The sequence below is a fragment of the Chroicocephalus ridibundus genome, chromosome Z (assembly GCF_963924245.1).
Source record: "Chroicocephalus ridibundus chromosome Z, bChrRid1.1, whole genome shotgun sequence".
In the NCBI taxonomy this organism is placed as follows: domain Eukaryota; kingdom Metazoa; phylum Chordata; class Aves; order Charadriiformes; family Laridae; genus Chroicocephalus; species Chroicocephalus ridibundus.
In genome coordinates this window covers 86,340,298-86,357,330 of record NC_086316.1, presented here as the reverse complement: position 1 = coordinate 86,357,330, position 17,033 = coordinate 86,340,298, and the positions used below count along the sequence as shown (strand labels likewise).

The 17,033-nt window shown below is 40.1% G+C and overlaps 1 protein-coding gene across 2 annotated transcripts in view; it reads right to left on the bottom strand.

Moving 5' to 3' along the window:
* The window catches only part of WDR7 (WD repeat domain 7), a 124,583-nt gene that overhangs the window by 73,736 nt on the left and 33,814 nt on the right, over positions 1 to 17,033 (bottom strand). Inside the window, exons 15-20 of one of the 2 annotated variants that reach the window (XM_063319837.1) lie at positions 16,126 to 16,895; positions 15,467 to 15,555; positions 12,310 to 12,399; positions 10,328 to 10,446; positions 8,922 to 9,045; positions 2,112 to 2,225 (exon numbers count right to left, since the gene is read on the bottom strand). In XM_063319837.1, coding sequence (XP_063175907.1) covers positions 2,112 to 2,225; positions 8,922 to 9,045; positions 10,328 to 10,446; positions 12,310 to 12,399; positions 15,467 to 15,555; positions 16,126 to 16,895 — 1,306 coding nt within the window. The remainder of the gene's footprint in view (positions 1 to 2,111; positions 2,226 to 8,921; positions 9,046 to 10,327; positions 10,447 to 12,309; positions 12,400 to 15,466; positions 15,556 to 16,125; positions 16,896 to 17,033) is intronic. The other variant, XM_063319838.1, reaches the window with a different exon arrangement.

The window sequence follows — 17,033 nt, the reverse complement described above, 5'->3', positions numbered from 1 at the left end:
AATACCCAATGCCATTGACTGGGCAGTCGCAAAAGTCTGGAAACATCTACAGTTACCCTGGGAATTAAAGAATTAAGTAATTCTAAACTTGCTAGAAATTTCTGTTGAGTAGATATAAGAGTAATCCATGCAATATTCAGAATATATATATAGATATATCATATTGTGCCCCAGTACGTTACTGATTCCCATTACTAAGCTCATGCTGCACAGCTCAGACAAACACTTCTGCAACCTAGAAGTTACTTCCTTGAAGTTCTTCATTTCCAAAACAGCCCCACACAGTAAACTCAGTGGATTTTTAAACGACAGTCTATTTATGCGGTTCTACCATTTGCTTCGTAAGTAAATAAATGTGTCAGAGGTAGCGACGCACTACGATGCTGCCTTTCTCACAGCCGCGGGGACATCTGACCATTTATCCCTGCCACGTGCGCAGTCACATCCTCCTTCTACTGCCCCTGCAGTCGCTGCTGCACTTGGGTTGAAACAAAGACAAATATTCACATTTCCAAATATGTAACAGTACTATGTTGGTGGTGTCTTGTTGTCGTTGTTTTTTTTTTTTTTTTTTTTTTTTTTTTTCCTTTAAAGTATTCCGCTCTTCCTTTAATTATTGGAAAAACATTTGGATAGCTAAAATAAAACTTAGATGCTATCATGGATCCTAGAATTACACCGAAAATACAAATAGATTACAAATTGCAAAATTAAAAAACAATTTGAAAAAGCCAGTTTACCATCATGATGAACTGTAAAATTTTGACTACTGAAGACAGTAGATTTTATGACCAACTAGGAAAAAGTGCTGTTGTCCACATGTGAATTATTTAAGCAAAACATTTACTCTACTTTCAGGCATTAAAGACAGCAATAAATACTGCTACATGGGAAGACTACTCTTGCATGTATTTTCAGTGCATTTGAAGATAGTGCCAATTTTCTAAATAACTCCTGCGTGCGTGTTTTGAAGTGCTTAAGAGGCACGGTAGTGTATTACTGAAGTCTTTTCCAGCACCAGGCTTCAGTGCTTTTCAGCTAGCTAAGCTAAAAGGCTTTAATCTCTAAAAGGACTGATGTGAAAGTGATCCTTTTAAAAAATTATTTGGATAAATGAAAGCATTTGGCAAATCGCAATTTGAACTGAAAAAAATCCTGTTGACCACTGCACACCAGCATTACTTTGTACAATCAATAAATATTAGCCTTAGTAGGACCTATAGAAAGAAGCTGCATCTTCTTTTTCTCTAAAAGAAAGTAAGTTAAATTGTCGCAAAATTTTTTTTGTATTCTACCAACACAAGACCAATTGTATTCAATTGTAGAACAAAATTTCATCTTTACTCAAGGTACTTTTTTAAAGCTCAACTGCTTTTAAAAACAGAAACACTTTCTCTGTAAGTAGAATTGTTACTACCACCAGACTCTACCAACATAGCAGATAGCTTTCTGAAAGCCTCCAAACTCAACAGTCTAGCACATAGCAAAAAAAGCCATACATAATTTGAAACTTACTCCACTACAGCATCCCATCTCCAGTTTCTTTCCCGTGAAGAGAACATACAACACTGGAGGGGCAAAAAGCTGTCCCAGATACAACACCCAATTGTTTCTAACGCTGCTATTGCTAAAGCTTCCAGAAGAAGAACCAGAAGGTCTCTAAGAGCCAAGGAGATGGTGGGGTCCATCCTCCACTCATTGCTGTTTCTCGACAAGTCCTGCATCGTCCCCCAGCTGCTAAAGGTGTTCCCAGCATCCTTCCTCCCTCTTGCCTGTTTCCAGTCAGCCTTTATTCTTCAAGAACTACAAGCTAAACACGTCAGTTGCAGGCAGACTTAAAAACTCAAACCACATACATTAAAATATAGAAAATGATTCAGAACTAACGCAATAATATTAGGGCAGTTACAGTTAAGCAGGTACGTAGTTTTTGTCTACAGCTCTTTTCTACTTTCGAATAACTTCACTTCTAATAGCTCACACTTCTTTATAAAGCAGCCTTAGTATTTTGTTTTCTCATGAAAATTCGCTATTTGGCAGAAAGCATTCCATCTCCTTTGCACAGTTCCTATTGTGTCAAGAAATAACATATTCATTACACTAACGCTCACCTGCTGCAATGTCATCATCAACCAGATCGTGCTCCTCTTCCTGGACTTTTGCTTCTGTCCCCGATGTGTCCGGGCTTGCAGTACCAGCCTGAGCGGCTTCCGTGGTCACTCCAGCTGAAAGAAATAACCCAACACCAAAGTCAGTGATTTTGGTAGGTAGCATCCTTAGATCGGGGAAAAAGGTAATTATCTTTTGATATTCTGAACTATGCAATGTAATTCAGACAAAGCAAAGAGCAGCTATTTCTGGTTTCCCTCCATACTGTATGCAGACTTTTCACAAACCTAGCCTTTAAAAATCTTTTCCACACTGTAAATCTCTCTTCTGTATTTTCGTCTTTTTCTGCCATCTTCTAGCGTCATTAAAAATATTACATACACATTATTATACACTAACAACTTATTGAGCCACAAAATGCAGAGTTCCAGCAGAACTTCTCTTACATCTCCTCTCAACACTTCATCTCTCTCGCCAAAAAGAGTGCAGCTTTTCCAGGCTACCTTCAGAGTATATTAATTCAGCTGACTCATTCCGTCTCATTTGAGTTGGGATGCACCTGTTAGTCGCTATTAGAAACTACACAACGAACACCAAATCGTGCCATGTAACACCACGTGATTAGAGTTGTAATTCACCGGTTTATACTCTGCCAGTTATAATCTTTGATTATTCCCTACAGGAGCCTTACCGCAATGCAATCAAGGCATTATCAAAAGAAGTGTTTTGCTAAGGGACTTTGCATTAAGGCCCCGTTAAAAAGCAGGACCATGGCCCTTTGTCACACCAACCATTTCAACCAGAAGTTCAGTCACGGTAGATGGCTGCCCTGCAGAGGGGAGCGCTGAGCGATGGCCTGGCAGCGCGGAGCTGCCCGCCGGACCTGCCGCTGCTCCTCTTCTGCTCCCACATCGTCTGTGTGGAACCTACACCGCTTCCCTGCTCAGTAGCGTTCACGTGACCACTGGCTAGTCTCCTCCAAACAGCTGAATGTCATCGATAAATGGAAAGGTGATGGTATCATAATAAATCACCGGGGGGAATCTATCAGCTGTGTACAACAAGGCTTGCAAATCCACACCTTCAAGCCATCTAACTCTGGTTCGTCTAAACCAGTCCAGAACATTAACACTCTCGCAAGTATTCCAGATTTTAAATTTTTTAGTACTGTTTTTAAATACCAACTATTCATGGCAAAGTAATTACTTAAAACAGACTGATTGTCTGACAGCAGTTTCTAACCTTACTCTGACATACCTCTTTATTAGTAAACTAGTACCTTTTAATAACTTTCTGAACATCCTTCCCGTTGTGTCAAATGTATAAAAAACCCAGTGACAACAAATACACAACCAGACTGGAACACACTGCTGAATCAATAGCGTATCACTTCATTAAGCATGCCGGCAGGGCTGCACAGGGATCACATGCAATTACAAATTGCACATGAACCTTATGCAGGACAATTTGAAAAATACGGAGTTGACTGTTACGGTGCAGGTGTCGCAGCCCGTGGAGTCTTCAGCTTCCACACCTGCCCCCCCCCCACCCCCCGGCTAGGATTCCAGCACCGCTTTGCCAAAATCCTTTCTGGTCTTCACCGTCAAGCACCAGCTGTTTTCTAACAGCACTATTTATTTGTGTGTACCCACCGGAGTTGGCCAGTGTGTCGAGGGGGAGAGAGGAGGTTATGTTTGAAGCACTGCTTTGCATTTTGTGTCGCAGTTAGTAGAAGCAGCTGCTAATCTCTGCAGGCACAGCGAGCATCTACCTCTTCCCTAAACATCACTGCAACAGTCTAAAATCCTTTCATTTCTTTCCACATCCAGGGAAAGGCAAAAGAGTTTGCATACCTTTTGAAAACTGTAGTATGGATGCTCTGACCGAAGAGCTTTTATCTCCGAGGAGTATTTTCTGAGGTTGAGCACCCAAGCTGGTAGAAGCCAAGGGTCTAGCGCTCCCTAAACAGTAGGTTTAAGCTGGGCCAAAATTCAAAGCCCTTGATTTATTTACTTATTACCTCACCTCTTTCCCTGCTTTCTAGCCCTTAGTTGCTCAGAAGAGGCTGATTTGCCTTATTAGATGCGCTACATCTTTCTAAAGAGCTTCACGGTACTAGATAGAATGCAATGGTGCGAAGGGAGTGCCTTTGCATGAGCTGATTCTAACTACAGTGTATACAAAAAATTAGAAGAGTTTCTTACAATTTTATACAATTAAATAAAAATGTAAGTAAAAACGTATTTAGTCAGAATGATTAAACATTCCCGACAAAACACTGAATAGATAAGGCCAAAAGGGGAGGAAAAATAACCATCACGCAAATATGCCAGCCAATAACTTATCATTTCCTCTCAGTGAAATCCAGTAAGAAGGAACATGTATTCTGGATACAAGTGGTTTCTACGTAATTCACCAGAAGTGTCTTAGAAGTGAAAAGATCATAAAACTCTGAATGTATTAGAAATAAAATGGTTAACATATTAGAAAAATATTGGAAAATTAAGATATACTTGTATTATAAACTCACGCCATTATTACAATGTACTACTTACTGCAGCATCCTAAACTCATTATTCATTTACTACATTAAAATGTTGTAGCACAAAAATATTTGCCTTACTTCTTTGTGCTCTTTTAAGTCAAACCTTGAGCGAGGAAGATGATCAACCACATATATAAATAGCAAAGTCTTTGGGGTCCAATCAACCTAGCCTTACTCAGTGAAAACTCCCATTTAAATCGATGGAAGTTTAATTAAGTTTTCCTCCATTAATCTGGCTTTAAATAAAATTTTCTAACAGAAATATAAGTCTACCAGAAATACATTCCTAAAACGTGACAACAGTGTGTTTATTATAGACGTTTCATATTTATTTTGTTTTCCAGTGATAACATGGATTATTATTGGAGTAGAGATACACAATTTAAGGCCATCTGCTTAAATTTCTTTAATCTCATGCTGACACATTTAAGATTTTTACTTAAAAAGAAACTAATTTGGTACAAACGTTTACCTGAACGAACTGGATGTTAGCAATACGGGAGGCAAGAGAAGTGCCTGCGCTCAGTGTCTGGGCAGGATGTGTTGGAGGAGGTGTCTGCAGCGGCCGGGCAGCGGGTGACAGCAGCCTGGCCGCCTCGCATTAATTCACCCCGTTCCCATCCGCCCCGATCGATGCCGGGCAGCTCCCAGTGCTGCCTGCCTGCCGGCTCCAGCCGCATCCCACTCCCACACAAAGGCTGGGGCAAGATAACCTTTTGCTTTCCATCAAAGCCAGAGCAGCCATTTTTCTATCTGCACTAACATCACATATTTAAAAATATATCTGTCCCTCCAGGGCTCGGCGGACAGACCCACCACCAAGCGCTGCTTTAATTCACAGAATGTGTTTGACACTGAAGATAGCCCTCGCTCTTAAAAACAAGCAGGTAGAAAAAGGCAGTAGCATTTTTCCCTCTTTGAACCTTTCCTGCCAACACATCTTAGAGGCAAACGCCCCACGGACTACGCGGCATTTCAGAGACAACCGTGTGCTGTGAAAGCGAGGAGCAGACAAGGCCACAGCAAATATTTACAGTCGCATGACATAATCTTAGTAGATACAAGATGAAGCTTTGAAAGCTTAACTGTTTTCCTCCCTCTGGGAGCCTGAAAAACACCAACACCCACAACCTCCCTCCCAGGTTTAATTCATAGCATCACTTACACAGCCATTCCCATTCAACGGGGGGTCAACAAGCCGAAGTGCCAATTTTGGATTTGAAGGCACAAATAAAACAAAGATTTATTGTCCCTCCCTACAAGATGTTGTGAAACGAAGCCTAATGTGTCCAAAACACCCGCACTGCAAATCGCATGAAGCAGGAGGCGTGCGGGCAGCTGGAAACCAGCTGCTTGGAGCAGTGAGGTACCAGGGCCCACTGCAGTGGCCCTCGCAGCACGAGTGGGCACTGTGCTGGCACCCACGCCAGGGAAAATAACATCTGCTTGGCTTTCTCCCTCCTCCTCCAGCCCACCCGCCACACGGGGACAATCAGCTCTCTTGCATCAGTTAAAAGATTATTGAGAGATAGCCCTATGCAAGTTTGCCTGTCTCCCAAGTCTCCTGAACGCACTGTATGAAGACACCAGGATACACACCAGTCGCTTGATCTGTACAAGTAAGGTCATGTCCCAGAACTGGTATTGGATCTGAGCACCTATACGGGAAAAGATTTCACCTCTGATTGCTGGTACCACACACTCGATTCATTCCGGAGCCAGTTAAATGCGTATGACAAAGTATCTCATATCAGCAGCAGGCTTCTATGAGCGATTACCATGTCTTTTAATTAAAACAAAACCTGTTAATGTGCAAGAGAAGCACTATTTCTACACCGTGCATATAAAAACCATTGCAGAGTAGTAACATATGCTGGACACAGAAATATGCTGATAATTTATGCCCATATATCAAGAAGTGAAATTGGGAGAAGTGGAGGATGAAGGAATCAAAGCAGTATTTCTTTATCTTTCATATTTCTTCTCCTTACCTTTCTAGCACAAAACTATACTGTTCAGAAATCCATTGCATGTATTTTGTCCACCCTAAATAACTCTTATCACCTTCAATTCCTTCACAGACCTTTAAAAAAAAGTCATTTTTTTATTCATGTCTTACACTGTAACTAATATATACACTTAACTCTTTACCAATAACTGCAACATTTGTAGGTCCTTATTTTGTTTCTCTTTTCTGATATCATAATTATTCTTCTTCAGAGTGTCAGCATCTTTGTGTATGTTCATACAGACAACACAATTAAATGCCTTCTCAGTCCTGTCATTCAGGAGAACCAGAAATTCTGGAACCTTAATTTACATAGTTTTCAACACTGTTAATATAAAAAAAAAAATAATTTCCAATTTGCTAGTCATAATCTGTTTGAAAGATTTTCAATATCAGCGCTTTCCCAATATTGAACATTTACATTCATTCAGCCATGCTCAGTGATTCCTCTATTTCATATTTTCTTCCCCTGTTTTAAAACTTTCATGTTCTGATAGATAAGCACATCCTAATTTAGTGTTAAAACAAACGCTATGCTTTGATTTGCTAAGGCCTGACAGAAGCCAAACCACTGCTGGATGTATACATACTTGTAGTGAATGCAAACAAAATAATCGAGTTTTTTCCTAAACCAGTCAGTCCCTGACTATTGCTATAAAACTGCATGCCATGCTTATAACATGAGCACAAACATAAGCACAAGAGACAGAAAGAATATTATCGTTCCAACAAATGCACATGTGAAATAGAACTGGATGATTTACTCTAACATTTCCAAGTGTAATTGTTTAAGTAACGAGGCGTACCAGAAATAGCAAACTATCGGAACTAATATGAATTACCAGTTGTTTTCAAGTACGTTAAAAGTAAGTTCCTTTTTTGGAAACAGTCAACGGCCAAAACAGGCACTGCAGAGTGGTTTATATCCACTTCCCCAACACAGTTATGTCCATAACCTTGCACCCAAGAAGGTCGTTCAGCATCACTCCAGAGAAAAGAAATTCGTAATCGTCAACAGTTGCTAGAGCAGCTACTCCTGAGAGCGAAGGGCAGCTATAGCTGTATTCTACAAACTGAGAATAACCAGCCTCAAAAGAAGATCAATTCAAAAATACTTCCCAATATACAAAACGGCACAAACATCGAGATAACAAGATGAATAAAGGCTCTTTGGCACGCATATACAACAGACTTTCACTTATCATTCCCTGCTCTGCTGCACACCTAACTAGGCAACAACCTCCCCGTAATAAGGCAAATGCTACATGGCTAAAGGCTGTAATTAACAACAGCTTAGTCTTACCAACAAATTCTCAACATTGCTTTAAAGTACTGTGTTCCATGTAATTTATGCACTCAATTTAGATTTAATAAGATTATTACACATCTCTCAAAAATCAATTGGTATTTAATAGAGATCTTTCTCTGAATAGAAACTACAGCCTTCAGTGGAAAAAGAATCTCATTTTAAGGAAGATGAACACCTACAACTTAAAAGCAAACAAACATTCATGAAAATATACACGTTTTCTGGTTTGTTACATGAGGTAGATGCGTCTGGACATTATTCTCTAAAGGCAAGTATCTAGATGGGTAACTAGTGGATGGAGTATCTCACGATGCTGACAGATCTTACAAGAACACACTCTTAAGAGTCTGCACAACCTCTGCTTTAATAACAATGAATAAATAAAAATAGCTATTTTGGAGAAAGATACAACAGATTAAATAGTGGTCAGTAGCTACTGAACTTATCTGGAGAATAATCTTTACCCAGTATCTCCCTGCAGCAGCTGGCAACCAATGGCTTTGAGCATCAGACGGTTATCAGCCTCCGACGGACATACGCTGCACGACCCTGCATCAGCTCCTTTCATACTCTTGGGATGACAAAGCACCTCTTTACAACAATTTCTATAATCTAATTATACATTCTTTGAAAAGGAACGCCAGTGTTTTACTGCCGGTACTTGGAATTTTATCAGCCCTTTTCCCAGCAGGTTTCTACCCCAAACCCTCTCAACAGCAGGCATAGCCTTTCCAGTCCTAGGGATAAGTACCGAAGTATTCCATTTACCTAATCACCATTAATGACCTTAAGTGATTTCGTGATTGTGAAATTACTTTGAAAATTTCAAGAAACTTTTCTATATAACCCTAGATTTTTCCTCCAGATTTTCCCCCTAAATTGCAGCACTGTTCATAATTTTGTGTACAAAATGCCTTTTTTGAAAGAGAGTTATTTTCAGCATTGCTTACGTGATATAACGCTGTCAATGTACTGCGGTAAATAAGGAGCCCAGGCATCAATGGTTTCTTTCCGACCCGCCTGCTCGATTCTTCTCAGTTCTGCCAGCAACAAGGCCTGGGCAGCTTCTCTCACCTGCAAAGCCAACAGGAACGTCATACAAACTCAAATATCAAATATTTGCCAGTATGCTTTCAGTGTAATTTATCAAGAAGAAAAAACTTCTACAGAAAACTAAACTGAGCTTTTAGGAAAACCTTCATTTTTTCTCATCCCTCTCCACCGTACGCCCAGAAGCAAAATAACGATGAAGAAGGTTTCTCACTCAAGGAAATAAGGCTAAACCTTTTGTTTGCGCTGATGCATTGAAAGGCCACCAAATTTCTAGTTTTCTAGAAGCAATTTGTAATCCCCCTTCTCTACAGCATTCCCAAAGTTGGGTCCAAAATTCCAAGTGTGCAATATGTAAAGTTTTTCTAAGCATCATGAATGTTGCAATATAAACGCAAAACAAACAAACAATCTTAAGAAAAAAAATATTTTTTCACATGACATTTACTCATTTACTACACATGGAATATTGAACAATGAAAGCAAATGAAAATATATAAACATAATCATAAATAGAAATGTTATTTTCAGTCTGAAAGACTTAATGTACAAGGAAACAATTTGATCATGGTAAAATAAAAAATTGTGGGCAACCAGAATATAAATAACGCCACCCTGACAGCTAAGGGTATCAGGTAACTGGATGTCTGTTGCTTACAAATTTTAATGAGTTTCAAAGTAATTAGCCTCCCAGGAAACCATCTCACAGTATATCCCATCTAGCAAAAGAACCGGTGATCAGGCAGCAAAAACCATATTCCCAATTAAGTTAGAGGACCGCTGAGGGTCCCCAGCCCACGGCCCCGCTCTGGTCCTGCGTTCCCTCTCGGAAAGCTGCACCGTCAACACATTTTTTGCCAGAACAGCACAGGTGTAGTCTTAAGGCCCACCAGTCATTTATCAAACAGTTGGGTGACAAACCATTTACTGCCTACTGTATACATGCTCCAAAAAATAAAGCGACTCAGCAGTCTCTTGAAAAATACAGGGGAGGGTTTTTTAATCCTAATAAGATTCTTAATGGAATCATGGAAGTTTTTAATCCAATAATATATTTAAAAAAAAATACATATAGTATCCAGAAGGTGAAAAAAGAAAAGATACGTATATTTAGACACAACAACTTTTTCAACATTTTGACAGGTTAACTGGAAAATTAACTTACTAAATCTGAAATAAAAACTGCAGGAACTTGTGTCAGAAGATAATTATTTTTATTTTTTTTTCTATTAAGGGAAAACGCCATCAGTAAGAGACAACATAAACCCCCCAAAACCTAGCAGTACAAGAATACTACTGAAATCACCTCCAAGCATCGATCCTGCCACCTGCGAGCCAGCATCTCCAGCAGAGGAGGTCGGAATTTATCCAGCCCCAACAGGTCAGGGAGCATCACACAGTGCATAGCAGCGAGCTGGCTCCACCCTGTTCAAACACATCACAACCGGGAGATAAACATAATCAACACCAAAGCAATTTTCAGTTTGAAAATGCCATCAAGTACATTTACATTGGCCACTGCCTGGTACACAGTAGATCTTCAGGAGAGGGTGGGACAAAGAGGGAGAGAAAAAAAAAAAAAAAAAAACAGAACCAATTTTGCAGCAGAACAAGAGGATTGTTTCTTCTGCCGTGGGAGCCTGGGGCTCACCCCACCACGAGTTGCACCCCGTCTTTACCGATCCCAGCTGAACCTCAGGGTTCAGTGCATGTACTTTCTGTATCGGACAGGAACAAGCTCTTCCAGGCAGAAATCCTGCCTCCTGAACAAGCTGCTCAGATCTCAAACACATGCAAGGAGCAAATGAGACAGCAGCAGCAGACCGCCTCAAATCGGTCCTGATTAAACACAAACATCCCTCTTCCTCCCCAGCACCTCTCAAAAGGACTTCAGTATCTAGTTGGGCGCTTGGATTTTAAACTTAAGAATATACTCAACAACCATTCTCAACACAAAAAAGTCCCCAACACATTATGGCCAATTTTTGGCAAAAGTATAAGCCATGGTTCTGAGCGCAAGATTTAGAAGCCCTGTTCAAACCATAATTAGCATTATTTATCATGATCTTTAATATCCTACATGTAAGTGTGATATAATTCAGTTACAGAAAACTTAGCATGTGAATTACCACTAGAAAGATTACATAGAATTTTCTGTCCCTCTTTAAAACGTATGCAAATACGTACAAGCCTGTGTTTGTCTGCTCGCCTTATCTCTCCATCTAAATCTGAGTTCACTGTGCTTACCTTGGGGGCACTCATCCTGCCAGCCTGCAATATTGCCTAGGTAAATCCAGGAAAGATAAACTCAAACAACATAGCTTGTAAAAATGCTTGTAAAGTACGCAAAAGAATGCTCTACATTGACTTGAGAAACCAGAGAAATACTTCAGGTGAGCGTATAGATCTACGGTTTGAGATTGTGAGCAGCACTGAGCAGAAAAATCTAAACATTTTAACTAATAAAGCTCTTCATGGTGCTACAAGAAAAGAAATCATTATGTCAATTTTCCTTAAAGAAAAATGGATTAAAAAGAGGAATTTCCAATTTAGGAGAGTGCGTTTCTACTACTTGAGGTGCATGAAAGCAGGAATTTATAGTTTAGTAATACGGCATAAGAATTCTGATTTAAAGCAGTTTGCCAATAGGAATACAAAGGGCTTTTGTTCATTTGTGCCAATCTTGTTGGCAGAAAACATTCTTCATATTGGGGGGGGGGGAATCAACCCCAACACAAAACTCAAGTAGTTTAAATGAACACTACGTTGTCATAAGCATCAAAAATAAAATTTAAGTGACATGTAACTGATTTTGTTTGTTTCATTTTGAAAGGAGCAGTACGTTTTTAGTCTTTCAGTTTGTAAGGTGGCCTACGGAGCACTGGTGCCCCCTCCTCTCAGGAGCGGGCGGCCCATCCCGCGCTCATCCCGGCGGGTGTCTGCCAGCTCCGGCTGGGACACACCATGCGGCTCGTGAGTCCTCTCCTGCACATGCTGCCGACGGGTAAAGCCACCTGCCTTTTCCCTACCTACAGTGGGCTGAGGCTTTATGTCAAAAGAGCAAACCCCAAAAAGATCCGGAATGTCATCTTTGATACACTAGTTGAGAACTGAATTTACAGACACTCCAAGACACGCAGTCTGAATCTGCACACCCTCTAGCAGTGTTAATCCCTCCTTTTTTGCAAAGAAAAATTCCTACATAGATCAACTTAAAGTCATGTCATAACAATGATAAGAGACATTAGTTGAAAGTAAAAGACAAATAGAAAAGTGAGGAAAGAATACCTTCATTGACTAAGAAACAGCTATGTAAAGCAGGAGCAGTGTCAGAGCCAGAGTGACCAGCTTCAGTGCTAGAAGAAACAGCAGGAGCAACTTGCAGAGGAAAGAAGAAAAAATAAAGAGAAAAAAAATAGGAAAGTGAGGAGAGCAGCTTCTGAAAAACAGATTAGTATCACTGAAGAATGAAAAACAAAACTGGAGGAAACTGTGATAATATTAAACTTAAAAAAAATTCTAGGTTTTACAAGGAGTGCAATGCCAGTGAGAGGAGGACATGCAACTGCAGAGAAACACAGATACACTGACAGAAACCTGCACATTTTGAAAAGACAGAAGTACCTGTAAGGAAAGCAATTACAAATGTGTCTTTAGATAGCTAGATTGGGGTTGACAGCACAGCTGACTATGAATTTTAAAAACAGGAGTTTCACTGCTTCTTCTTGTGCTTTTCCCATATTTAGATAGATTTGGAGTTTGCACTACTCGTTAATTACCCCAGAAATAACCCCTTTTAAATCCAGGCTGCCCCATCTGTCACTCTAAAATGCCACAGAATGTATTACTGATGGCTAGGTTTAATACAGGTTCATTTTAAATGTCTCTGCATTCAAATAGTTTTAAACCTATACCAAAGAAAGGGCTGAGAATCTAAAGCAGCAGCAGACAAAGTGCACTACGGGCAAGCGCACGGTTCCAGCGTGTTACTCCAAGTGGTATCCGTGACATTTATTTTGTGAACTGCAGCGTTTCTTGGTGCAAATGTAATTTAAAAGCGTTCTAAACATTATACTTCCACTAATGCTTCATGACTTAATATTATCACATGAAAAGACGCGCAGACCTTATGGCATACACATGCTACAACCCGAGGTCAACGTGGAGATTTAGAGGTCACTATCTGACACTTCCTTCCTATAGAGAAATTACCATATGTCATGCACAAGCATCTTCAAATTAATCCCCCTCTTTTATTCCGTTGCAGAACAACAATGGGTTCAAGCTCCTGAACCGATTACGCATTGTCTTCTGAATGGTCTGTTTGCTTTTCATGCAGTGAACTTCTTTTGTCACTGTGGGACATCTGCATCAAAACTACTTTTTCCATACTTTCCACGCAAATACATCACGATGGCACGTGGGCAGTGATGGGACGACTAGCCTAAATGACTTCACGACAGCAAAACCTACTTTCAGTAGATGTATAAAAACCCTATTTATTCTATGAAGACGATTGTTTGTAAAAACACAAGCCCATCCCACACTGAAACTAGAGCCTTACTCTGAAGTGTCTTTTTTGCCTCATTTGGCTGTAGTTGGCAGCTCTCTTCCAGCGTCAGTAATTAAACCACCGCTGCAATGGAAGCAGCTGTCCCAGGGGCTGAGCAACAGAGCCGTGCTCATCTCCGGACAAATACAGGTCACACTGATGGACATCAAGCATGTCATAACATGCATTAATTGTATCTCCAACTGATTTTTAAGAACAATAGCACTAGAAATACACGAGTAGCAAGATACCGCAAGTAGAGCACAAGGGGACGTAAAGGTAAGACGCGTAAGAAGCTTACGGCCTGAGAGTACCACTCAGAAGCAAACCCATCTTCCCCAAGAGCGTGCAAGACGTGCCACCAGACACAGAAAAATATGACAATTTTGGAACAGGAGTATTTTTCTCTATTTTTGACAGCACATAGAATTTCATTTTTATCAATTATTTCTCAGAAAGTTATAAATATTTCCACTGGGTAACTGAAGTACGTCTGCCCCAAAATTAGCAAAGCTATTTCAAAGGAAAATTGCAGAGTTATCATTTGGGAAAGAAAAACTATAATGGAACAATATCTTTAAAAACAAAACACACACTGTCTCTGTGACAAGTATGTTTTTTCTCGTATTGCCTTTGCCATATAGACACCGTCTCTGAGAAACCCTGACCTTTCAAATAATTCTCTTTCAAGGAGGAAAATTAAACGTCTGCAAAAAAACGAAACAAAGTGAAAAAACAAAACCGAAACAGCCCCACATGTTGGGACAAGAACCATGATTATTTATTTTGTTTAATTTTATTTCAGCTTTTTGCTACTGACTGCTACTTCTCTATTTATGTAGCACCCTTGATCATGGAAAAAGCTTGATGCACACCACTCCTGAAACTGATTTTCCCTTTGCAACCAAAGAGCACAGTAAATTAATACTTATGTTTAGGAAAAGAATACACACATACATTCTCCCCAAGCCATTAAAAACCACGCAGACGCCATTCCCCTGTTATCCCCGTGGGCAAGTACCTCCCCTCCTCTCTGGGGCACCTGCGCTGCCTCCCCGTCGCCCCACGCTCTCCCCGGCAGTTCCCTTGCTCCTCAGTTTTCAGCTCAAGTCACAATTGGCCACACCGCAGTGGTTTACATTTGCTTTAGGCGTTAAGAGTGGTAGCTCATTTGCCCCATCAAACAGCAGCTCTACTGAGAGAGCGAGCGAGCAGGAGGGTGCCTCCTCTTTCTCTGCCACCTCTCTGTGCTTCCATGTACTCCTGCCACCCACAAGGACCTCTAGGCCCTGCTCCGCTCTGCTCCAGTGGAAAATTCATGCCTAATCTTCTGTACATCCTTCTTTTACATCACAGGTTCTACACCTTGCACTTAACCTTTATTACACTTATGAAAAACACGATGCAGACTATTAAAGGACCCTTCAGAGTCATCCACTGCCATCTTTCCTAACTGCAAGTGATAAAAAAAGCAGCAGTGGTAGAAGCAGCGTTGAAATAATTTCTTCATAAAAAGGAGAGGAAATGTATACATACTACTTAGATGTGTTTACCTTTATGCTTTAGTTTCTAACATACATAAACATTTTTGTATTAGTTTGTATAGCCCTTAATTGCAGACTTTAAACCTCTTACACCTCAACACCAGAATGTTTGTGAGCACATAAATATGCAAAAAATCCATTGTCAGGGAATGACTTCATGACAGTATCGGCACCTTATATTGATTTTTAGAAAGATCCTAGTCATTAAAATTTTTATCTGGAATATTACACTACATTTTCCTCCCACATAGAAGGTAGCAATGTTTTTACCACTTGCTAGCAAGGTGATAACTTTAGCGTCAAGAGCTGAAATGACATATCAAATTGTTCCAAAGCAAATGATTTTTACCTTGCTTAATTTGTCCTTGGGCTGCATGACTTGAAATTGAAGGGGGCGCCTTCACTTTTGACATTTCCGGAGTGCCTGGCCTAGGCGGCCTAAACACAAAGTGTACACGAAGGGGAAAAACAAGGAGGATAGGGGGGATAAAAAAAGAAAAGAAAAAAAAGAGATTATTCGCTAAAGATGCTGTGACTAAACAAACTTTGAAAGGCAACCCGATCAAAAACAGTTGGTTTGACAGAAAAAAAATAAATATATATCCATCTCATTTACAATTCCTAGGTAAACTTACTTTCTAGTATTAAAAAGTCATCGGTATGTTTTTATTTATTTAGAATTTGACCTATTCATTATAAAAACTCTTTAAAAAACAATAAGCACTAAGAAAGAGGACAAAAATGGCCTCTCAGACCTACTGGCACATATGTTAATACACCTCCACGTTCTGTTAGAGCTGTAAGTTAGTTAGATAACAGAGCAACATCTTCATCTTGGCATAAAAAAATACTACATTCAAGAAAGAAGAAATACACTCAGTTCCCTCTAGGTACCAAAGGTTTTCATAGCCATTTAATACATCAAAATCCCCAGTAAAATTAAACAAAATAAAATGTTGTATTAAAATAAAGACAGTTATGCCAAGTTCAAGGGCCTATTTGCCGTACCTGGTCGGACCTTTCTTCATGTGGTCTCCAATGAAGGTGGCGTTGGTCATACTCATCAGTGTGTTGGCCAGTGAGATAACAGAGAGGAGGTGCTGAGTGGTGACAGCACGTGATACACCATACGTCCCCTTTCCCAGTCCTTCTGTAATGGACATTTTCCTGCCTAACTCCACGCTATCATATGGCGGTTTGCCTACAGACTGGTTATAGCCAGGAAGCATCAGGGACATGTGGCCTCCTCTAGACAGGAGGCCAAAAGACACTGAGCAGTGTGGCTTGAGCATCCCAAGACGATCAAGGCAAAGCTCATCTAGAACAGAATTCAGGCCCCAGGCATGAAGACAGGACATAAAAAGCTTTGCTGTATCCATGGTTAGATTATATTCTAATAAAGTCAATGGTTTAGATTTGCTAGAGCGATATTCTGGGTCACCGTCTTCTCTTCTCTGTCTTATCGATTCTTCATCCTCATCTTCATCATCAAGAAGATGTTCTTTTATATTCTCTTTGATTGTTTCCTTGACCTGCTGGAAGAGGACGGCTGCTCGTTTACCAGTCAAAAAGGAGCCTCCTTTGTCAGACCCGCCAGAGGCTTTCTGTAAATTCTCCGGAGAAATGAGCGCAGTGTTGGGTCTGGAGGCCTCCTCCGTCAGCAGCTGAATAATCAGGGCTTCTACATCAAAGAACAGCACATGTATATCGGGATCTGTTAAATTAGTCTTTATAGCTTGAACCATCAGGGAGTTATGTGAATATTTAGGTAAATTCCCCTGAAAAAAAGAAAAAAAAAGGAAAAAATTTTGAAATTTCAATTTGATTACTTTCTTAACACTTTTCACAAAGGTAGTTCACAAATTAAGGAAACTGTGGATGATTAAAGTTAGAAAACTCACATGGGGTATAAAACA